We start from the raw sequence: 13,333 nt of genomic DNA, 5'->3' as shown, positions 1-13,333 counted from the left end.
CGGCATGTGGGATCTTCCCAGACCAGGGCACGAACCCATGTCCCCTGCATCAGCAGGCAGACTCTCAACCACTGCGCCACCAGGGAAGCCCTGGAAACCTCTTTAGAACATCCTTGACCCACCATCAACCAAGCCCTGCTTTGAAAACGACCCTTCCACTTAAAATTATTAAAAACTTACCTCTGTTAAGAAACCTGCCCTCATTAATAAATAAAGGCATTCATTCCCTCACTCGTCTTTGTTTATCAGACATGTTGAGTGCCTGTCACGTGCCAGGGAATGTGCTGGGCTCTGGGGGACATGAAAAGTCATGGGCGTCACTCACTGCTCTTTAGACGGGTCTGCAAAAGAATGGCTATTACCATAATTCTGTAGGATACACCATCAGTGTGTGCACCAAATGCAACACTGGGACAGAAAAGCAAACAGTTAATGATTCCTCTCAGCAGGAATGGGCTTAGGAAGACTTCACCGAGGAAGCACTGTGAAAAGCTAACTCTTAAAGGATGAGTCTGGAATATTCACGTCAACAGGTAGAATGAGGTGGGCATGGGGGCTGGGAATCTCAAGCTGAAAGCACACTGACCATTCTTTCATTACCACTTGACTTCAGGGTAATAAATAACTGGTACCCATCGGAAGAGTATTTCGTACATGGTCTATGGCGAAGGGAATTGGTCTAGTCCTTTCAGAAAGCAATTTGGTAAAACAAATCAAGAACCATACAACGGCCATCCTTTAGATGTAGCCGTCACATCTGGGGGAGTATATCTTGAGGAAGTAATTACAAATGTGGAAAAGATTACATGCATGAAAATAATATATACTGGATTTGTGAAAATAGGGGAAAAACTGGAAACTGAGCCTCCAATTCACTTCCTTGGAAGATAGGTAAATAAACTATGCTCCGTTTATTAGAGGGTTGATTTATTATGCAGCTGTTTGTTTTAAATATTATATGACAATTTGGAAATATTTATTCATATAAGGCTAACTGAAAAAAGAGAAATGTGTGCATATGATCACAACTTTATTTTTTAACTCATAAATATTTAAAATATTTAAATGTTTAACATATGTGTTACTCTTAGAGGAAAACATAGGCAGAAGACTCTATGACATAAATCACAGCAAGATCCTTTTTGACCCACCTCCTAGAGTAATGGAAATAAAAACAAAAATAAACAAACGGGACCTAATGAAACTTAAAAGCTTTTGCACAGCAAACGAAACCATAAACAAGAAGAAAAGATGACCCTCAGAATGGGAGAAAATATTTGCAAATGAAGCAACTGACAAAGGATTAATCTCCAAAATTTACAAGCAACTCATGCAGCTCAATACCGGAAAAACAAACAACCCAATCCAAAAATGAGCAGAAGACCTAAATAGACATTTCTCCAAAGAAGATATACAGACTGCCAACAAACACATGAAAGAATGCTCAACATCACTAATCATTAGAGAAATGCAAATCAAAACTACAATGAGATATCACCTCACACCAGTCAGAATGGCCATCATCAAAAAATCTACAAACAATACACGCTGGAGACGGTGTGGAGAAAAGGGAACCCTCCTGCACTGTTGGTGGGAATGTAAATTGATACAGCCACTGTGGAGAACAGTATGGAGGTTCCTTAAAAAAATAAAAATAGAACTACCATATGTCCCAGCAATCCCACCACTGGGCATATACCCTGAGAAAACCATAATTCAAAAAGAGTCATGTACCACAATGTTCATTGCAGCTCTACTTACAATAGGACATGGAAGCAACCTAAGCGTCCATCGACAGATGAATGGATAAAGAAGATGTGGCACATATATACAATGGAATATTACTCAGCCATAAAAAGGAACGAAATTGAGTTATTTGTAGTGAGGTGGATGGACCTAGAGACTGTCATACAGAGTGAAGTAAGTCAGAAAGAGAAAAACAAATACCGTATGCTAACACATATATATGGAATCTAAGAAAAAAAAAGGGTAATGAAGAACCTAGGGGCAGCACAGGAATAAAGACGCAGACCTACTAGAGAATGGACTTGAGGACATGGAGAGGGGGAGGAAGGGTAAGCTGGGACGAAGTGAGAGAGTGGCATGGACATACCACTACCAAATGTAAAACCGATAGCTAGTGGGAAGCAGCCGCATAGCACAGGGAGATCAGCTCGGTGCTCTGTGACCACCTAGAGGGGTGGGATAGGGAGGGTGGGAGGGAGACGCAAGAGGGAGGAGATATGGGGATATATGTATATGTATAGCTGATTCACTTTGTTATAAAGCAGAAGCTAACACACCCTTGTAAAGCAATTATACTCCAATAAAGATGTTAAAATAAATAAAGAAATAGGAACATTTTTATTTAAAAAATAAATAAAATAAAATATGTGTTATTTAAAAATAACAAAAGGGGCCTAAGATATGACACCAAAATGCTACCAAAAGTTGGGCTTGAAAAAGGAAAGTTCTGGGAGACATGCTTCCTTCTGTTTTCAAACTTTTTGTTTCATGGTTGTTTTGTTCCCTCTTAACCTGTAAGTAGTTTGCTTGTTTGTTTAATGTATGGAATGAATTTTACTCTCTACAATCTTGCGGTGAACTTCTTCCAAAAACCACCAAGTCTTCTACTTCTTGTTTTTTCTGTCTTCTCATTGCTTGGTAAGTGCCCGAGTCTGAACGTGACATAGTGCGTGACTGTTAAGTGTTAGTGGCTGACGAAGTACAGCATGTTTTCCTATACCCTGCCTTCCTGGGGCCTCAAGACCATTAGGAGAAACAGCAACACTTGACACAGCTTTTGTTTGTGCTACACACTCTTCTACGCACTTCACAGACATTAAGTCATTATATATTGATACAACAATCCCATGAAGTTAGGCTTAGGACTAGGGTTAGGGTTAGCCATTTACCCAAAGCTATCTAGCTAGTTGGTGATAGAGCCAGGATTTGAACCCAGGGAGTATGGCTCAAGGGTCTCTGCTCTTAATCACTCAAGACAGGGAGCTTTGAAATAGCCAGCTCTCTGTACAGACAGGCAGACAGGCATTAACACCTACACAAATAACTGCGTGGTTGGGGGGAGGGGCTGGAGATGGAGGGTGGAGTTTGAAAGACAGAGCTATGGGGGTTCTAGCGTAAGCCCCTTCCCGAATGGAAGCCTCAATCTGGCATCGATCTCTTTCTGAGAGGATGGCAGACGCAGAATGACATCTGAAATCTGAGCGGTCATCTCTGCGTAGATACAGGGCTCAGTGTTGGAGAGGTAGCCCTTAGCGAGAGGCAAAAAGCATCAGAGAGCTGTGTGTTTACACAAACTGTGTCTTGATATTCTCTTTGTCTATTGTTCTTGAGGCAGACATAATGAATGTTTCTTCTCTGGGGCGTTTATTCAGATGACAAAGCTCAGGCTTTGCCTGGAATTTTAGAGGCCCCAGAACTAGAACAGAACTTTGTTGACCATCTCATCTAGACCTTGTCCATCCCTCTACCCTTAACACACACACACACACACACACACACACACACACTCTCTCTCTCTCTCTCTCTCTCTCTCTCTCTCTCTCTCTCTCTTATGAAGACAGAGGATAAAGTATCCATTAGAAATAACAAGTGAGGTACCTGGTACACAGAGGCGTTAGTAGCCCCTGTTTAACCAAAGAAGGCAGGAGTCATTATGCAAACACAATGAGGGTCCAATGATATGAAGTCCTGAGTGATTCTTTCGTTGGATCTGACTCATGTTTCTCCATTCACTCTAGATTGAGTCAATGTTTACATGATATGTCTGCCCTCTCGGTCCTATGTTTTTAATTCATTAGTTCCAAGTCTTGGAAACAGGCTACTCAAATATTCACCCCAGTGAAAGCTCAGGGTTATTAATAAGCAGACAAGTGTTTGCAGGCAGCTGGTCCGAGCTGGGACACTGCTCACGATGGAGAACACGTGGCTTCCGAACCACGTCTGAAATGACCGTGTTCTGTTGGCCTGCGCTGCACGCGCTCCTACTCTTAGGGCCTCATCCAAGAACAGTCAGAGACTATAACTAGAAATCTTCCTCTCACCCCCTACCCAAAACATCCCCGCCATTTTTAGAGGAAAGATGACATTTTCCCCAGCCCCGCCTGATCAGTGAGGGACTCTCCTACATTCTCCTCGTCAAGGTTTATATATCCTTGTCCCAAGGGTCAGAGGACTACTTTCCTCTTTCTTAGTGGAAATTCCATTCTTAAATATCAGACTTCCCAATTTGCCTCTCATGGTAGAAACCACGGGAAGGAACCCGAGAGACGACACCTGTCATTTGACAGATGAAGACAGGTGGCCCCCAAAGAAGAAGGGACCATTTGAGGATCAAGTTGGTGATGAGATGCTGCCAGTTCGCAGACCAGGGCTCCTTCTGCCCACACCCTCCTCAACTTCCACGTGGCACTGAAGGCGACACCATGTCGCCATGAAGCCCGGGAAGGAGCAGAGGCTGCCTCAGTTATTTTCCTAACCCTCCCCCTGACCCCCTTATCTGAACGCACCCCCAGTGGAAGGAAAGCCCATGGGCTCTTACTCATTTCCATGTACTCTGGCGTCAGTCCAGTGTATGGTTCCAGGCTGTAGTCTAGATCCCACTGCTCTGGGTGCTTTGAACAGGCGGAGTCAGCTTGTCCAGGCTCTGTCTCACCTTTCAGCTTCCGAAATAATTTCTTTAGCTTCCTGGAAAAGAAAGGGATCCGTCACCAAAAGCCTCTGGAGGAGAGGGTTAGTTCTTCAGACAGAAAGGAGAAAAACAACTAAGTTTTGATACTGGACCATCTCTCATCTAAGGACAGAGAGAGGAACACTAAGGAGACTACTTTTCTCTTAAAGACAGTCCCAGGAGGTCCTTTGTCGGGATAATAAAAGGGTCATCCCGCAAAGGACCAAGTTTCTTCAAACCCGAAGAAACTTTTAATTCTTCCTGCTGTTTGATAAGCAACAGGAGTGTTGGCCCTTCCTGTCCTATTTTCTAACGGGTGATCTGTCCACCCTCTTCATGGGGAAGGGAGGGTGTTTAGAAAGTAGCAGAAAGATGCCATCTTCCCACCTCAAACATTTTCATGTGTTAATAACACGAATAGCGTATGTCCATTAAAGCCAAGCTAAACATTGTCCACCATTGCTATGGGGTGAATCGTATCCCCCCAAATTCATATGTTGAAACTCAGAGCCCCAGTGTGACCATATGTGAAGACAGGGCTTTTAGGAAGTACTTATGGTTAAATGGGGTGATAAAGGTGGGTCCTAACCCAAAGGATTGTTCGCCTTGTAAGAAAAGGAAGAGACAGCAATCTCTCTCCACCGTGTGAGGTCACAGTCGTCTGAAAGCCAGGAAGAAGGCCCCCACTAGAAACCAAACCCTGCCAGTCCTTACCTTGGATTTTCCAGCCTCCAGAACTGTGAGAAAACACATTTCTGTTGTTTAAGCCCCCCAGTCTATGGTATTAGTTACGGCAGCCTGAGTAGACTAAGTCAACCACATTCAGGACATTTTTGGTCTAGAATGAGAACAAGACAATAATGGCCCAGCCTCTTGGGATTGGTATGAGGATGAAGTGAAACAGTGTTTATACCATCCTCAGCACAATATCTGGACACAGTAAGCATTCAATAGATGCTAGCTATTATTATTTTTAATATTAAATGCTAAGATTAATTAAATGCCTGAAGGTACGATCTTTTCATCCCTCCCCCTGTTACACAATACACAGAGAATGAAATGAGGATAAGGAGTGAGGTCCCAGTTCTGCTGATTGGTCTAAGAGGAAGTTTCTAGGAGACTGTGGAAGGAGAACTAACAGCAGAACAGTCAGAAGCATAAACCTGAAATGTTTAAAGGGATTGTGCCTATAACTTAAGGCTGTTATTACCATTTTACAGCTGGGAGGGCTGAGACTCAGAGTGGCTAGGGGTTGCTTGCGGTCCAAAGCCTGGCATAAGGACCCAGGTCTTCTGGCTCTGGCCCAGGTTTCTTTTCCTCCACAATTCATGGTCAAGGTCTCCATGAAGGAGACTTGGGATTGACATATGGAATTCATGAGAGCAAGAACCAAAAAGAGAAGGGGAACCGAGCGGATGGGAAGCAGAAGATCACCCTTCCTTCCCACGTGAGTCTCCAGCCGCCCCTCTGTTCGAACCTGCTGTGGCTATCGCTCATTCAGGGGCAATCTCTGATTGTTCTGGTCTTTAGCTTATAGTTCCCGATAATTCTAAGTTGAAATCTCAGCTCTTCACTCCCTGGTGTGTCAGATAATCTCTTTAGCCTCAGTTTCCTCCTTTAGTCTTCCTTTAGCCTTCATTTCCTACTAAATGAAGATGATGCTAAAAGATAGGTCCTAGAACCAATTCAATGAGATAAGGTATATAAAGGCAATTTAAGAGCAACCATGTTTGGAACAAGGTAACTGCTCAATAAATGTTAACTATCATTAATGTAAAAAAACAAACTAAAATAAAGGGATTGTAAAGTCCATGTTCCATCCGAATGCAGGAATCCTCCCCACACACACATCCTCACACAAGGCCATCCAACCCCTGCGTAGCTCTTTCCAGAGGAGCACTCACGAAATCATTAGGCATCTCATTCTATCGTTAGAAAGTGTTCAGGCAAGTAGTGGGAATCCCATGGTTCAAAATAATGTTTTGATCGGTGCCTTGTCCAATACCACCGCCATCAAGAAGCCTGTAGTATTGCGGTATGGGTAAAAGTCTGATCTTGGATGTCAGGAAGTCGTTCTTTAAAAACCTAGTTTTACAACTCACCAGTTATATTTTCTTGGGCAAGTTATGAAAACTCCATAAGCTTTAGTTTTCTTATCTATAAGATGAGAAAATAAATATTAACTGGCCCATTGGGTCAGTTAAAGGAGATAATCTATGTAACATGCTTAATTTAGGGCTTGGTACGTGTCAAGAGCTCCATAAATATATCGTCCTTATCACTGTCATCCTCATCATCACACGAGGATCTGAAGAATGAGTTGAGATCCACAGAATCAACAGTAAAATAAAATATTTCATAATAAGATAGCAAGCAACGATTCTGTGATCACAAGAAATTAAGAAAAGCCTAGATGGAGCCTGAAGGTTCTGAAGCCAAATAGTATGAAGTGGCTGAGACCCTGTCTGTGAGTCGGGACAGAAGGACAGGATGAAGAAAAAACATAAGGAAGAGAGAGACAAGAAAAGAAGGAAGGAAAAGAAGGGAGGGAGAGAGGGAAGGAGGAAGGGAAGGTCTACAACCAGAACTCAAATTAAGACTTTTCCGCCAAGTACCAGGAATCAGAAAACTCGGCCACATCTTTAGTAAAGAATAGTAAATGGGGCTTCCCTGGTGGCGCAGTGGTTGAGAGTCTGCCTGCCGATGCAGGGGACGCGGGTTCGTGCCCCGGTCCGGGAAGATCCCACATGCCACGGAGCGGCTGGGCCCGTGAGCCATGGCCGCTGAGCCCGCGCGTCCGGAGCCTGTGCTCCGCAGCGGGAGAGGCCACAACAGTGAGAGGCCTGCATACCGCAAAAAAAAAAAAAAAAAAAAAAAAAAAAAAGAATAGTAAATGGTTTTAAGTAAACATGGAAAATTGAACACATGCATACATCCCTGTCCACTTCTGAAATGCTACCAAAATGATAGTGAATGAATTTTAAAATGTATAAAACCACAAGGTTAAAGAAAATAGTCATGACTACAGTAGAGTATGAGAGATATTAATGACCATCCTGGAAGATGAACAGTGAATGAAGGAGTTAGCAAAGCTGTGATGGCTGAATACCAAGTACCTACAGTGGAAGACGGAAGGGAAAAGCAAGTCAACTCATGCTGAGAAATCTCAGAAAGGCTCAGGAATTGCAGGCACCAGGTATCAGCAAAGGCAGGAGGTAGGGATTGGTCAAGGCACTATTAAAGGAACAGCAGACCCTAATCTCTCTGTCCACCCACATTGCCCAAGTGACCACCACTTCCCAACACCAACAGGAGCAAAAAGTTTATTCAGAGAAGAAAATGAACCAGGGAAACTCTGGATCTGACATAAATCCAATAAAATGATAGGAAGTTAAAAATCAATAACCTCTTAGGGAAAAAAGAAAATAGAACTAAAGACAAATATATGGGCAAGAGGAAAGAAAAGAGAAGGAAATTAATCAGTCTATGAACTTCAACATTTACGCAGCAAGAGAAGACAGAGAAAATGGTGGGGAAGAAACTACAAGAGAAATAAAGAAAATGTCCCAGAGGTGAAGGACATGCACTTTTTTTTTAAAAATTTTTTTGGCCACACCACACGGCATGTGGGATCTTAGTTCCCCAACTACGGATCGAACCCACACCCCCTGCATTGGAAGTGCATAGTCTTAACCCCTGGACCGCCAGGGAAGTCCCAGGACATGCACTCTCTGATTTTAAGGACCTACTCACCAAAATGAAGAAAGAAAAGGATCTCCACCAAAGCATATCACCTTGAGATTTCAGAACGCTAAGAAGAAAGAAAAGGATTCTAACAGCTTCCAGGTCCAGAAGGACAAAGATAGATTCTCTAAAAATTATAAGCAAAAGGATATTAGAATTCTCAACATCAGCCCTTTACAATAGAAAACTCCAGGGAAATGTATTAACATTGAGAAGGCAAATGATTTTTAGCATAGGATTTTATACCTAGCCAAAGTATACAACGAGTGCAAAGGCAGAATGAAGACATTTTCAAACATGCAAATTTTCAAAAAAGATGTATTTCTATGCCTCCATTCTCATGAAGTTCCTGGAGGATGAATTTCACCAACCAAGGATCTAAAGCAATAGAGAAAACAGTATGGAATCTGGCAAAGAATCCACCAGAAAAAAAAGTGTTGGACCTAACAGGGATTGATAGCTGTATGGAAGGTTTAGCGAACAAACACTTCTGGTCTAAACAGGATAATGGAGGGTTCCTAGAGGATGGTCTCAAGGAAAAAATAAATGTGACCAATAAGACATCTGATGTGTTTAAAAAGAATGAAATATTGCCATTGGCAGCAACATGATGGACCTAGAGATTATCATACTAAGTGATGTAAGTCAGAGAAAGACAAATATGATATCACATATGTGGAATCTAAAAAATAATACTAATGAATCTATACACAAAACAGAAACAGACTCACAGACATAGAAAACAAACTTATGATTACCAAAGAGAAAAGGGACGGGGGAGGGATAAATTAGGAGTTTGGGATTAACAGATACAAACTATTATACATAAAATAGATAAACAATAAGGATTTACTGTATAACACAGGGAACTATATTCAATATCTTATAGTAACGTATAGTGAAAAATAAACTGAAAAAGAATATATACACATATATGGCTGAATCACTTTGCTGTACACCTGAAACTAACACAATATTGTAAATAAACTATATTTCAATTTTTAAAAATGATCAGGCAAAACCCAAAAGATAAATAAGAAATAAAAGACATCTGATGTGTTTAATGAGGTAATTAAGCTGGGGAAGTGGACACTTAAACAAGTGTCACCAATATGGTATAATGAGTATTATAAAGGGAGAGATTTAGGGAATCATGGGCAACCTAACCTGCAAGGTTTCCCTGGGGAAAAGCTGTGTAACCCAACCGAAGGATGAAAGATGAAAGAAGCAGCATGGGAAAGTAAGAGAGAGCTGTGGAAGGGGAGGGTGTGTGTTCTAGGCAGAGGGAATTATTTGTGCAACAGCCAAAGACAGTGCGAGAATGGTCACTGCAGGGAATAAAAAGAGATCCAAATGTTCGCAGCATAAAGTAGGAGAGAAAGTGATGAAGGATGACTTGAGAGGTAGCACAAGTTCATGAAGATGGCCTTGTAAGCCATGTGGATGTGGCGGTTCAAGTGAGAGATCAGGGTAGCAGAGGCCAGGATGATTACCATGGCCATGGAAGAAAGCAGAACGAGACACGCTTAGGAGGTGGGGTTAAGAAGCTGGTGGGGAATTGCAGTTGGGAAGGGAAGAGGAACCGAGGATGACCCCCCAAAGTCCTTGGCTGTGTGGGTGGGTGGTGGCAGAGTCCGCTAAACTGGGGGACACAAGAGGAGAGGGGCAGGAGAAGTTGTTGAGATGGAGGGTTTCATGAGACAATTAAGTAGGGATGTCTAGTAAACAGTTATATGTGGTCTAGAGCTCTGAAAACAGGTCCGGGTTGGAGCTAGAGACCCAAGAACCATCACGGAAAGAACAATGGAAACTCTAGCAATGAACACCTCCTGTGCGTGGCGTGGAGGGAAGGAGCCTTCAGAGGGCAAGGAAGGAGCAGTCACAGGAAGAGATGCTCAACTGTGAGACCCTGTGGCAACGAAGGCCAGGGCAGAGGACGGCCTCAGGAAGGACACCGCGGTCAGCCATGCAATACGCCGTGGGGGGGTCCAAACAGCCACAAATAGTTCTTACGAACCTCTCCTTACCGGGAGTCTCCCTCCTGGAGATCTCAGCGCCCATTAAAAACATTAATAAAGGAAGTCCCTCGAGAGCAGGATTTAAGAGGAATCCTGCATGTTGTATAACACACAGACGGGGCGTTTGGAAAACTTCACATTATGATTCCTACCGTATGATGCATTCGTTTGTTAAAGTAACTCCTTTGAGGTTACCCTTGTCTCCTTTTCATCTGCTCTTTCTCTGTCCCTTGTGAATGACAAGTCTGAGAAACTCTGTCCAGAAGCCTCTGAGCCTTTCCCCTGCATGTGCCCCACAGGCTCACCCTGAGACCACGGTGACTGTCGGTCACGCCTTGGCCTCCTGGCTGCAGGATCCAGGCCCCAGGAGTCCTCCACAGACCCTGGCTTCACAGACCTCGAGCCTCGTGAAAGAAGGCAGAAGCAAGCCCGCCATGGGCCGAAGAAGAGAAACACATCAGCCTCGGAGCTGTGTATTCCTCTTCTTGACACAGGACAGGATTCAACTTTGTTCCTTAAACCCCTGATTCACAGTCATATTCCACTGTATTGAGGGGAACACACAGCTTCCCTTGCCTGTGATGGCTTTAAAGAGAGACTGTTTTACGTCTTTAAATACAATATTTATCACATTTATCAAAAAAAGAAGAAAGTTTATGAAATCTTCCTGGCTGTGTGCAGGGGTATATTGGCTATTTTGGGGTGTGATCTGGTGCTTCTAGCAAGAATAGGGACGGGGGGACATTTTGCCAGCGGAAGTATTAATTCATCAGCTCTGTTCATCTCAGACGTCACTCAGGAAAGAATCTGGCACCTGAAAAAGAGCATTTACCCTTACACACACACACACACACACACACACACACACACACACACACACACACACACACACACACACACACACACACATTTATCTCTCTGAACGATTAAAGGCCATTTCCAATTTTGCTTCATGGAATACTAGAGCTGAGTTTGAGATAAAATTATAGCGAGGACTTGGGATGTGCTGTGGCGTGTTTGGGGGCACCATGACGTCTGGATCCAAAGTCCATTTTGCACAAACACATATGGGAAAGGTGGTGTGTGTGTGGTGGGGGAGATGAGGAAAATCCCCATCAATGGACTCAGATAATAAATAGCACAGGATCGGATTCTGCCCTGCGAGCCAGCCATGTCTGAAGTTATCTCAGAAGGAGCTGCCAGTGAGCATTATTCTGGAGCCTGTTGTGTTGAAAACCACCTGGCTCCCCTCTGGAAAGCATCTTCACAACTGTGTCAGGCCCCAGGAGCCTGGGGATGTGTGAGTGGGGAGAGTCCAAGGCCAGGCCACACAACTTCAGCTTCATCTAGTATCATGTCCTCATTGCCCGTGAAGAGTTACTGCTCCCAGTTTTGCTGCTTCCTCTGAAAGCACTTCATTTTTCCATCTCCAGGGGCTCTGAAGCAGGCCTAGCAAAAGTGGGACATGCTTCTGTCTGGACGGTGCTGGCCTTCCATGGTGGCCCTGTCTGGGGCACCTGCCAGATTTAGGGGTAGCAAAGGGAGAGGTCTGGAAGCTGAAGATGCTTATCTTGGTCCCAAAGGACAGGTGTACAGTATTCATGGACATGCCTGGTATCTGTGCCAGCCCCGTGGAGACCTGCGGGGTTAAAAGGCAAGAACACTGTGCTGAACCAATGTCTCCCAAGCAAAGGACACGTGCCGCTAACAGCTCATGTGATGTTTTTGGAAGGCCACTAGACTTGGCCTAACATCTCATTAGAGCACCTGGAAGAATTATTCACTGCTCTCCGCTCATCCCTCTGATCGCAGTCCAGGAGAAAACCCCAGTCTGCTGCTGGTATGTCTTTAACAACTCCCCGGGACTTGTGCAACTTCTTTTTCAGTAAAGAGAATGCAGATCTTAGGCTAACTTCATGGATTAATAATGGATCAGTTTTATTGTATTTCTTTCTACTATTTGCTATTCAGGGTAACTGATAGTGTTAGTTTTCCACTTTCAGAAATGTGACGGACTTAAAAAGTGAATTGGTTTAGAGGAAATTAATATGCAAATAGCTGTCTAGGTAGGTAATGGAAAACAATTTAAAAGCTGGCTGACAAATGACTAAAGATTGGGAAACAATCTAATGCAAGAAGCCTACTGGACTGGTCGACTCAAGAAGACACTAGAATTTGTAGTGGTGGTGCTTTTAGCAATACACACACATGCACACACATGCACACACAGAGAATCTAAGGAGAACCGTGCACCCTTAGGGAGTTAGATAAATTACAGCCGACTACCTGGCTTACCAGCAAAGTCAGTTCAATCATCTTTAACATTTTAAAATTCTCTTTGGCAGAATCTCAGCAAATTGCTTTCAGAAGTAAATAACAAACACGAAAAATGATCAATCTATGTGTATAACCATATTTTTTTTACCCCAAATATTCTTATCCAGTATGATTACCTACATAACTCCTCAGGCTTGCTTCTGTTTTTAAAAATCAAGTCTGGTCTCGAAGATTAATATTTATCTCCCTGAGGGAAAAAATTGGATGCAGGCTCTGAAGGCACTGAAGAGCTACCATGAACCACAAGCCATGGGTCCCAGAACATAAGAGAAAAACACTGTTCCTGAGAAGGTCTTTTCAGCTCACTCCCTGGACTCGAAACACTCAGAGAGCATCACTTGTAAACATAAAAGCCAATGACACTCAGTCACACCTTGGCTACCTGTACCCCCAGGAACAGTTCATCCTTTCTCGGATACCCATATATTCTCTTTTCTAGAGACCTGAGCATATATGCAAGCTGTATTTTTATATAACCATGTGTCTTTCTAGAATAACTTTCCCAAGGTCTCACAGGGACTATATTGCAATGCCTGGATTT

General features: G+C 43.3%; 1 protein-coding gene across 3 annotated transcripts in view; it reads right to left on the bottom strand.

The window, feature by feature from the left end:
* Positions 1-13,333, bottom strand: part of ANO2 (anoctamin 2) — a 333,331-nt gene that overhangs the window by 32,948 nt on the left and 287,050 nt on the right. For all 3 annotated transcript variants that reach the window (XM_079936516.1, XM_079936518.1, XM_079936517.1), the window contains one exon: positions 4,565-4,710. In XM_079936516.1, coding sequence (XP_079792642.1) covers positions 4,565-4,710 — 146 coding nt within the window. The remainder of the gene's footprint in view (positions 1-4,564; positions 4,711-13,333) is intronic.

This window comes from Stenella coeruleoalba (genome assembly GCF_951394435.1).
Source record: "Stenella coeruleoalba genome assembly, chromosome: 11".
NCBI lineage: Eukaryota > Metazoa > Chordata > Mammalia > Artiodactyla > Delphinidae > Stenella > Stenella coeruleoalba.
The sequence above is the reverse complement of the archived record's forward strand: the minus strand, read 5'-3'. Positions and strand labels throughout refer to the sequence as shown.